The sequence below is a fragment of the Leptinotarsa decemlineata genome, unplaced genomic scaffold (genome assembly GCF_025532065.1).
Source record: "Leptinotarsa decemlineata unplaced genomic scaffold, Ldec_3_MD MMD2_tig00004307_RagTag_RagTag, whole genome shotgun sequence".
In the NCBI taxonomy this organism is placed as follows: Eukaryota; Metazoa; Arthropoda; class Insecta; order Coleoptera; family Chrysomelidae; genus Leptinotarsa; species Leptinotarsa decemlineata.
In genome coordinates, this window is record NW_027412606.1 from 11,365,856 (window position 1) to 11,377,890 (window position 12,035).

The following is a 12,035-nucleotide window of genomic DNA, read 5'->3' on the forward strand; positions in this document are numbered from 1 at the left end:
TGGCTAACTATAACAACATCTGGTTTCAACATACTTAATGGTGCTCCACCGCACACTATCATATGAGTATCTAATTACCTGACTGGAAGATTTGGTGATAAATGGATAGAGAATAAAGGGCCGGTGAGGTGGCCAGCAAGGTCTCCACACTTAAGTGTTATAGATACATTCTTATGGGGTACACTGAAAAATAGAATTTATGGTCAGAGGGAATATCAAAATATTGAGGAACTTCAACACAGCATTGTTAGAGAGTTCGGAAGATTGAGGAGGAGGGAAATTAATCGTGCAGTGAATAATATTCGAAGGAAGGCACGCTTGTGTTATCATGAACAAGACCAACATTTTCAGCATTTGCTGTGATTTACTTTTGTCTTTACATTTTAGTTAATTATTGTTATTTGTTCAAAGTTCTATTTTCATTGAAAAGGACACAATGTCTGATTAACTCATACACACCTCATTTATCAAATTTTGATTGGTGCTACTGTCTCCGTATTTTTTCATTGGCTTTTCAAACGAACCAAACTCGGTGAGATTTTGATCCAATAACTTGAACATAGTTCGATGTGGTTGCTGTCTTTCGGGAAACAAGTTTAAATACATTTCCAAAATGTCCTAACACTGTTTCTATCGTATTTGTAATAAATTTGTATCATATCTCTTTTTTCATCTTTCGTGAAAGCCATTTTTCGTGAAAAACATTGACTTGTACAATAACAAAATGTCATTGTGTGTAACAAATTAAAAGTCAAGTTTAGAAACATCTAAGTCAAAACCTATTATGATAAGATTTTTTTTTATCAATATCTTCAATTTTTCGAAGAAGAATGATAACTTATGATACATCATTGAAAAGGTAAAATATGGTCCTATTCAAAACAGGAAGAATCCAATGTAGCACCCATAAGAAAAAATAAAGTTGATGATGGTGGCCGGAAGACGAAACGTCGGATAGCAAATCTGAAAACACTATTATAAAGCAAGGAAAAAGTCATATTGTGGAAGTGCAGTTTATTTTCGAATCCTCCGAAAAATAAAGCCAGAAAAAAATAAAAACCATTTTCCGAAATGATTCAGGAAAATTATCCCATACATATTATGGTTAAGTCCAAAAGTGGTGCCATACCTGTAAAATTGATTTTCAGAGACCTATTTTACCTCCAATTTGTACGAGACCTACGATAGCTGGCTGTGCTATCATCTTCTTGGCTCTATTCAAACCGAACGTTTTATCTTCTGGTTTGTTCTTTTATGTGGTTAGAACGCCTTAGTGCAGGCACTGCAGGTAAATTAGCCTGTATTTGGGTTACATCAGGTTATATCCTTTGTGTTGGATTTTCTCTAGGTTCTCTAGGTGGCTTCTCCACCTTGATACAAAGAAATGTGGGAATCTTCCAAAGAAAGGAAGAAAAGTAACTATATACAAAGATGTATATATCATGCAAAGAAGTAACCTTTCAACAATTGAAGTTTCATTTTGAGCACTGAACAACAAAACAATTTTTTTTATAAATCTTCATTATTCTATCATTGACATGACCTTAGTCTTTTCTACATTCACTTCTTCGGCAATAATATAAATATAGTTTAAAAAACTAAAATACACGCTTTTAGAGAACATCGAACTAAAAAGTTGAAAATAATTTTTTTGTCAGCAATAATGTCGATAATTCTGTAAAATACAGATTCTGAGCTTGAGAGTTAAAAACAAACATACATACAGTGTCCATTTTTGCATTTTTAATGAAATGTGCGCCCAAAAACTCCCATTTTCAAATTGTGCCCCTTTTGTTATATTGTACCTCGAATAACAACATTAATCCTTCTCTAATCCTTATTCACTTCCATTTTCATCTCGATTTTTATTTATATTTCACTAGCGATCACCCCGGCGCTCACGCCAAATAATTTACCTAATTTTATAGTCAACTTTTTTATTTCTTGAGCTACATTATTACAATTTTCTTATAGGGATTTCTAATATTTTAAAATAAAATACACCCCGTATGATAATGCTGCTTTTGAGATCATTTATTACAAATAACCAAAATTAATTTCTTTATAATATTCGTGTAGACGTAGACAGACGGAAATAGCTTGAATAGCTTATAAGTTAATCCGGCTCTGCCCGTTTAGTTCTTTCTACAAATTGAGAGGATATTATTTTCCTCTTGCACGGATTTGTTAATTCCAACGAAAGTTAGCCACACAAATTAGAATTTGTGAGAATACTTTTTGACAACCCCGTATACTGTTATTTCAACTCTTTATCTTCCACCTTCCATTCTAGACAGTGAAAGAATCACTTCACACGCTGCAGTGTATACAATGATTCCAGTCCACCCGGTACACTGACCACCATAATTCACAAACTCCACTTCTCTTAGTACCTAGTGTTGGTCAATATGCGCTTACGTATACGAAGTACGAAGAAAATTCTCAGACCCAGACTCAGTGGCAGACTAGACGTTTGTTGAGTATCATCGGTGAACTGAAAAATGATGCAACGCACGTGGTGAACGACAAGTGAGAGTGTTATGGTGGAGTAAATGAACTGAACAGATTTTCGGATAATCTCGGAAATGTGGCTGAATGTGATATTCCCTTTCACAGGGTATTTTATTGTTGTAGCTGCCACGGTAAGAACTGTTCTTCATTGTCTGAAACGTAGTAAAGCTGTACGTTTTGATTGTATGCTTTTGACTTCTACTAAATAAACAAATAATAGTGTTAATTCATTGTGTTTGAGACGGGTAATAACCAGTTTTTATTACATTTATCGAAAGTATCTACAAATTAATGTACCTAACGTAATGACACTGATTCTTTGACTTTGATCTAACTGCAAACTCAATTTACGAATTGTAAGAACTAGTCACAACACGGTTTTGGTGGAGTTCTGATGTTTTCAAACCCACCTGTGGATATGTATGACATTATTTGAGTCACAAGGTGAAGGCAGTGCGAAACCAAAACAGGTTCTCGTTCCTGATTATTAAAATAACCATTGGTTGATTCAGGTATACGGTCCTTAAGGACTTGATGCTCGCTTTGTATCCATTCAAAAATATTTATATTTATAATGTTATCATTGTATGACACTGAGACACCATTACTAGTAACTTTCTATGCTATGTATACCTATCAACACTGGACAGAAGTTTTGACAGATCAATTTTCATTTCGTCTATGGCCTACCTATATTGTCACCTTTACGATATTTTAATTTTTGTTACCCAACGAATATGAGTGATGTAGATAATGAACCTCGTACTTATCCACCTTGCTATGTCTGTAACTTAGGTGCGAGTTTTGTTTCTTTTTTAAGTAATACCGAGAGTAAAATTGCAATTAAGACTTCCGTGGGGTTTATACAATTTTTGATTTTTATTTATACGTAACTAATCACTTTTACGTTTAAGATCGAAAAGTTTCACTAAAAGGACATCTGAATGCTACCGTAATCCTAATTTTTAATTCATAATTCTCACATTTACGGCTTCAAATTCGTAATTTTCATACCTATTTCATACCTATTTCATTCCTAATTTTTATCGTAATTTCAACTTCAAATGATGATCCTGGGGATATATGATTTCGGCTTTTAGTTAAGACGTTCTTCAGTGCAGGCCTCAAATCTGCACCTAGCCTACTAATGGGCTGATGACTGGAATTCTCAATCTGGCTACCAGCTGACTTTTGGTGAGAAATAATACTCTGTAAAATATGGCAAAAATTAATAAATATTTCTTTGTGTTAACAAAGCATATGAAAATGTAAATCACTGGTGAAACCGGCAGTGATAGATGTTTATAGTCTTTTAGTAGGTATTATGTAGAAAAACAAATGTTTTTGACGATTAAGTACGCGAACCTACTCGTCCTATATTTTTTTATCTGACATTCACTATCTATTTAAAGAACACTTTGTAACTTTCAAATTTCAATAAATTATTTATTATGTACTTGATGTAATTTTTTGACAGGTTGATTTCAGAAATCCTGGAAAAATTGTTTGTGAGTTTCAAGTTATTTACTCGAAATCAAAAATACACAAAAATACTGTTCTTAAATATGTACGATAAATTTTACTCAATTTTGGTATTGATTTTTAGGCCAATAATAACATGAATTCTCGTCACTAATTTAGGAATCACACGTTAAAAGGTGAGACCTCGTTAATCCTTAGCTCGCACAAATTTCTCAACTTCTGAGAGTTGTGGTTCATATGGGGGCGACAGCTGATTAATGGAAAAACAGATTTTAAACAGATTTAAACTAATTGACTTTCGGTACCTTCTGAATTAATTTTTTTTTCTAAAAACAAATCAGAGATAGATTTTTTCCTGTATTTCCAAAAAAAATCATTCGAAAAAAGTTGTTTCTAATGCAATTTTATGACCGGTATTCCGAGCCGACTAAATTATTTTTTTTTCATTTACAACAATAGTATATTATGCAACGATCATGTAATGATGGTTATTAAGACACAAGCATTAACCGGGATACGAAACGAGCCGAAGGCGAGTTTTGTATGGTATATGCGAGTGTATTAATAACCATTACATGAGAGTTGCATACGCTATTTTTTCTAAACCCGATAAATAATGAAAAACTATAAATATTATATTTGTATTGAACACATTTACAGTAATTAACTCATATTTAAAAAAAAAACACAAACTTAATGGTATTATAATGGGTATATGAAAACTATAAAGATTCTAATTATATTTATATTGAATATAACAACTGTAATTAATCTGATCTTTTAAAAATATTGGAGTCGATGGTATTCCTATATGGCTGTTTTCAGACATTTTGATAATATAGGTAGGTAATATGAAAACTGATTTTGACAAATAAAGCAATTAGTTACATAGGTTAGAATCTAGGACAAACAAATGAACAGGATTCTTGATTGAAAAATTATGGGTTTCTATTGGTTGATAATCTGTATCGTTATGAAAAATCTGTATCATAATGGATATCATTATGAAACGGATTATGGTCATATAAGTGTATTGTTAGAGTACGGGTGTAGAAAAATAATTTTATTTGACAACATTCAGTCGATGCAAATTTACCTCTTTCTGAACGATATGATTATAATGGCGTTTATTGCCCAACAGTTTCCCATTAACAGAGCAAAGTATACATGATTGATAAAAAATTATACCAGTTGATGTAAGACAAAAAAAGGAAAACATGAGTAAAAGAAAAAAATACATGAAATAAAAGATTGTGAACGCTTTCATACTTATTTACTATAGAGTTGCACGAGACTTATTTTTAATTTCACGTAAGTTGCAATAAAAAATATCGATACTAGAGAGCTTGTTTGCATTACGACACATATAGTTAATTGGTGTCTTCAATATCACGGTCGTTTGTGCTCTTTTGCATAAAATCAAGTATTATTATGCCTAGTTGCTAGTCTTAGAACTAGGATTTCAATTTCTGATAGTGCAGAACAGTCTATTTTGCCATTCAATAACTTATACAAAAATAAACCAGATGCCTGATTTCTTCGTTAGGACAAGAGGATTGCTCCGAATTCTTGGGGTTCTTGTTGAATACTCTTCGTGAGCAAAAAAATAGCAGAATCAATAATCCTGACCGCTCTGGATTGAATGATTCCGTACAGTCAATCTCGTCTTATGTTTGTAGATCTTTAGCTGGAAAAATCACAACTTGTTTACTTCTTAGTAAATGTTCAAGAGGTAGGAAAAATGTATGTGATTTTCTGGAACTTCAACTAGCGTTTCGTAATATGACGGATAACCAGCCCGTGCAAAGCTTATTGTCAAATCATCTGAAAATGGAACTTCAAGTATAGATGAGGCACCAGTCAATCTAATAATGACACTGATGATCTTCAAACATGACTCAACCTCTGACGGATACACCAAACTCTTACAAAAATCTGAAGTAGATGAACATTTCAATCTAGCAGACCACTGTTATAATCTTTATACAGTCATTTTTCACTGTGGTTCTGGCGTTGAATCTGGTCATTATTACGCATTGGTCAAAGACGAAACGGACTGGTTTGAGTTTGACGATAGTCGTGTCACAAAGTGTTCTGGCGATGTTTTGAATTCATTGGAGTCTCTGGAGACACCCTATATTTTGTTTTATGAAAGAGAGGGCATTAGCAGATCAAGATCTTCAGATGGCTGATGGTTTTTCCGGCTTTTCTGGAGCTAAAAAGCAAATGCGCCACTGTAATCAATGAAGTCGCCCCGAGCGCCAATTATTTTTGTTGTTTCATAATTTCATGATTTGTATTATTTTCCTCTTTATTTATTGAGCAGATAAGAGTAGTTACAAACTGAAACTGAAACTGAGGAATTTCAGAAATTTCTTATGTACTCTATCAATTGCAGATGTACAATGACTGAATATGGGATTCCATATTATGGATCCATATTCTAGTTTTAGCCCTACCAAACTGAAATACAGAGAGGTTGGGGTTGATATATTATGGACATTTTTACAGTTTCCCATAAATAAAATTTAAGTGCGATAATCTGAGTTCATAATGTGATTAATGTGGTAATTGAAAGTCAAAATTGATTTCTAAATTCCGGATATTATCTGTTCCCTCTAATATGATGTTATCAATGTGGTAAGGAAATTGCAATGTATTGAATTTTTGGCTGAATGTGCTATTCAATTATTATCTCTACACTTGAGCACAAGGCTTTACGATTTTTCAAAAAAAGCCCTTTATTTTTCATTCAATAAACTATCGAAGTAGATATTTCTCACGTAGTGAGAGTAACGCGTTATTGTTTGAGCAAAGTTGTTCCGTCGAAAATCTATCGAAAAATACAATTTTTTAACGAGTACAATGAAAAAAGATGTCTGAGGCTAATTGCACACACACCGATTTTGGATGGTCGACTTTATACCAGCCGTCCAAATTCGAATAGTGAACCACATGTGGGAACGGGACCTTACACACATGCCAGTGATCGGCGTCGATCACCGACTCAGAATCATCAAGACGTTCTTGTTTTTAGTCAACAGTGAGCTCCCGCGGAACCCACAGAGCTTTCTCATAGTCTCATATAAAGCCAACACGTTCTTTTGATATCTTTGCAATATTCTTATAACACTTTTCAAGCCATTGCTTCACTTGAACGGTATTTTTTCCCATCAAGAAGCAGTGTAAAATTAAAACACGAAATGGTTTTTGATCCATTGTTTCGAAAATAACAAAAGTAATGTCACTCTTAGCACAATAACTCACGAATTTATGAGTAGAATATCATGAAATTTCAATAAATCTCTTTTAAAGGTTAGTACTAATTGAAAAAGCAGTGAATGCAATAAGACTAGTGCCATCTATGTGTTAGGCCCTAGACTTTTAAGCCATGTGATAGTTGTTCAAAACTATGTATGTGCTTTGCTGTTTCATCATTAGTGAGTTGTTGAAGGAATGTTGAAAAACCTAGGTTATCAATGTTGTAGTTTTCTAACAACGTGGCTAAAAATTGTTTGTTGACATTCTTCGAAGGATGTACAAAAGCCTTGGAATGGACCGATTTTGGTAGATCCTGTCAGAGGTCTGACATTCTTGTTTCAAAAGTATTCCGTGTGTGTTTGACAAAACCTAAAGTGATGCCAATGACAGGATCAGGTCCGATGAAACTGCTCGCAGCCCCTTTCTTGCGAGGGAATCAGAAGCTCCGTTACCTTTCAGGCTATGTGGCCAGTAATCCATTCCAGAGACAGTTTGTTAAGTTTTCCTATTAAAGAGAGTGTTTTGACAGTTCAACACCAACTTGGATGTTGTTTGGTGAGAGCCTAGTACTTTCAAAGAAGCTTGGCTATCCGAGAAAATTTTATTGATTTATATGTGAAGTAAAAAATGGCGTATATTTCCGCTTGAACAGCTACCTGCTCGTAGTATGTCCTACTCTTGGAGAATCCTGTCCCCTCAATGGGGGCAATAAGGCGAATGTCATTCCCAAAAACTGTAGCTACACTCCGCATAAGCCTGTTTATAGCAACTGGCAATATGTTCAATTCATATTGTTCGTCTAGGCGTTCACTCCAGAAATATGTGGAGGAGTAGGTCAAGTTGGATTTTCACGACCGATGACGGTGTGGCCGCACATGGAACCGAATATAGCCAACCGACACTGTCTCTGTATACTTTTTGAGTCGTTTGCTGTAAAAAAATCGGCCACCAAGTATTTGCTTCCATGTGATTATTGGCTGAAAATCATAACATACAGGCTGATTCACGGTGGATGGCACATTATTCAAGCAATGAAGCCTCAAGATCCTCAACAGAGAGTAGAATTTTGTGAAATGTTGTTGACACGCATTCATACATAGAAAGAAAGCAAATTTCAGCAGCTTTCCGAATTTTCAATAATATACAGGGTGTTCCATTTAAAATAATCAAATTTCAGCAACTTTTTCAAACAAATGAAAAAACTGTATTTTTTTACCACCCTGTATTGAAGTAACGGAGATTAGGCTGACTTGTGGGAAGTGTCCAAGTATCACCTAACTCCAAACCAAATTTCGATATCATAGTACTTCTTAACTAAAAGATATCGGCATTTTTAGAAGTCATGATTTTCGAAGAAAAAAATTGAAATTAATTTTTATTTCGAAAACGGTAACAGATAGGTATAGGGAAATATCAAGAAAAGTTGTCGGGCAATTGTTGGAGATTCCGAAAATAATATTATATACAGAGTGTTCCATTTGAAAAATCAAAGTTGCTACTGCTTTCTAATAGAAGCGGCAACACCGCATTGTCGAAAATATTTTAGTTGGCTAGAGAATGTCCGAATATGCCCTCCATTAAATTTTCAAAGTGATCCGTTGGCTGGTTCACCAGAAACGTCTGATGTGCCATCCACCGTGAATCAGCCTGTATATCCAATGGATATATTTGGGCCCTAGGCCTCAATAATTTTCACAGACCAGAAAAACTGTGATAGTCCCTTTCCGACTACCACAGTTCTGTTGGGCTCACTTACATCTGCTTTCTCTGATACCAACTATAAACGTCATCCAACGTTCTTTGTAGTATATAACAGGCTACCCTTCCAGACACGATCACCAAGTAATAAGATAACACGTAGATCTGCAAAAACTTGTAGATCTACCTCTTATCAGTCTAGGGCACCAAGCAAACTGTCCGTAAAAGTGACCACAGTTGGGAAGATAGTGGCCTGTGAACTTGAATCTAATTGTCTCACCACGAAGAGTTGTAGTAGCTGTTCTGTTTTTGATTATGAGCATGGCCTGCATCCAGCCAGTAAAAGTCGAATCTTTGCTTCATTTAGGCAACATTGATCCAGTAGGTAGGGAATTATCAAATGCTTCTTCGATATCGAGAAAAATATCGAAATTCCAGAATTGAGTCTAGCAATGCATTTGTGCATAAGTTTCAACTAGTTGCCTTGAGGTGCAAGCTGCAGCAGACCATTTCGAACCATGGCTTTGCAACTGACCGCCTTGGGGAGCATAGTTTATTTTTTGATATTCCAGGATTGAGTGTTCTGTCAATTCCATAGATGGGGTTTTTGTAAAGAGAGATGTTATCGCCTCTACTTAAGACTGGTAATTGGAATTTCAATAAACTATCACCTCATTTTAATGAAGTGATAGTTTAAAGTTTAAACAAAGCATTGAAATCCAAGATTACTAGTTCAAATATGTGAGTGAGATCTACTAATTTGAAGTGGGAATTACACTGACATATACACGTGGAGTAACAGATGATTACAGATTCATCAATACCTGGAGCTATAAAATATAAACTTTCATTAAGCATCCTTCTCTTACACACGTGAAAAACCAAGACAAAACTGTTAATAAATTGATGGATGTGACCGTTACTACGTGGTAGGAAATCATTATGAACAAATGATAATTGATACTTCCTATATTTTTTACCACTTTTATCTATTTATAACTAACATTTTTCAAACTCATACATCAAACTAACAATGCTTGATTACATTAGCCCTTATATAGCACCCTTATAGGTAATAATAGAGGTACTTGGCTTGATTGAGTACCTGAATTTTGTTTACTAGTTATAATGCGGATATGCTAATTTGAAAACCGATGAGTAAATTAAATCGATGAAAGTGGTAAAAAGCATAAAAGTTTCAATTCTCTTTTCTTCAAAACTATTAACGATTGCTTTCGTTTGCATTTTATCAAAGAGAGCCCTTGCTTGCTCGGTACATCGAAGAGATATAGCTTACAAATGGCTATTTCTTACTATTGTACTATGATTAATTTTAATCTCAAATTGGAAATGGCTTTGTCTAATTTTTCGCATACAGGAATATTTAAATTGTCAAATATTTGAATTGTTATCTTCCATATTTCCAGTTGAAATATGGAAAATAAAATATAATGTATTCACAGAATGATTGTTTCTAAACCGTACCATGGTGCTAATCACTTTTTGTGAACTTCATAAATAGAAGGAATTCTTCATTAACTTTACGCAGTTCGGAGTAGTAGTCACGCCGTTCCGTTCACTTTGTCGACTTATTTCAGATGTACACTGATGACGTAGGTGTGAATGTTCATTGAGCGTATTGTGTGCTTTTTGTTTACTCTATGGAGCTTGAAACAGATGAAGGAAAATCATTTCGATAGAAGAAGCTCAATAGAAAAATGTTTACCTGGGTTATGGATTTTTGACAAACGATAGACATGATTTCTTGCCTTCCATATCTATTTCAGAAAATTTTGTCAGATGGTTTTGGCTGATTGTATTCGATTCAAAATTACTTTTGTCTGTTTTCACTATGCCTTTGTCATGGTCCTTCGATGATCCATATATCATGCGGTCTGCGATCTAATGCCTCGCCTTTACTCATTATGTGGTATGCTTTTTCTAACACATCCCGCTGAGTCTATAGTGTAAGTTACCTTCAAACAGTCCCGTTTTGTCGAGAATCCCGCACAGGTGTTCCTTCAAGGTGCATACCGCACAGGTGTTATTTAGGAGGAGCATGTACAGTGACGGACTGTAAGTTTTGGGTTGGTTACGTTTCATAAAACAAAGTAGACTTGTCTTATTTGAAATGGACTCGGAAATTCATGAAGCGATTGGTGACGAACACCTTTTTGAGTTAAGTGACAGTGTTCTATCTTATCAATCACGGGTGGATTGAGTTTGATAGAATTACTGAAATTCAATTAAGGGCTCTCACAAGATCTGTGTTTTCTGAAAAGACTACCGTCATCATTCAGGACTATTTTATTTCTGAAGCGACGAAATTTCAGCGTGCTGAATTTTTGACTAGACCTCTATTGATGTAGTAGTTTTATAAACATAAATATTATGCTGCCACCATATACATGGTGGCAGCATAATATATATCAAGAAAGAAATTGAATTCAAATCAGACATTTATATAAAAAGACTTTCTGTAGAATTAGATTTTGAAGCTTGTGCAATATCCTTTCAAACTGAGTCCAACAAGTTCAGTTTAATTTCAATTTATAGATCGCCAAATGGAAATATTGAGACATTCTTTTTAAACAGACTCTCTCTCGCCATAGATCACTTTGAAAAAAAAGGAACATAATTTAATTATATGTGGAGATGTAAACATTAACTACTTAGGCCAATCGAATGACAGATCACTCTTAAATGACCTGTTGGAGAGTTATAACTTAAACTGTAAAAATTCACTGTAATATTCACTAATATTAATGGTGAAACTAGTGAAAGTAAATTAGATTATTTTTTCACAAATATTTGCAAATCAAGGTATTTCGAAACCGTTAAAAACATGAATATCGTCGATCACTTTGGTACTATTTTCGAAATTATTTCGAACGAACAATCAAATGAGTCTCAATCAGTAAAAGAATCGATGACATACAGAACCTGTGAACAGAACCTCACAAATTTGAAATTATTTCTTGAAAAAGAGAATTTTCTGACGGTCTACGAGAGTTGTCATAATATCAACTACATTTACGATAATTTTATAAATATAATTCAATATCTAATCGATTTAATATTCC

The 12,035-nt window shown here is 34.2% G+C and overlaps 1 protein-coding gene across 2 annotated transcripts in view; it reads left to right on the forward strand.

Annotated features, from left to right (window-relative positions):
• The first annotated feature begins 2,345 nt into the window (after positions 1–2,345).
• Positions 2,346–12,035, forward strand: part of magu (SPARC related modular calcium binding-like protein magu) — a 76,604-nt gene continuing 66,914 nt past the window's right edge. Inside the window, exon 1 of one of the 2 annotated variants that reach the window (XM_074178979.1) lies at positions 2,346–2,642. In XM_074178979.1, the coding sequence (XP_074035080.1) occupies positions 2,586–2,642 (57 nt within the window). In that variant the 5' untranslated portion in view covers positions 2,346–2,585. The remainder of the gene's footprint in view (positions 2,643–12,035) is intronic. The other variant, XM_074178980.1, reaches the window with a different exon arrangement.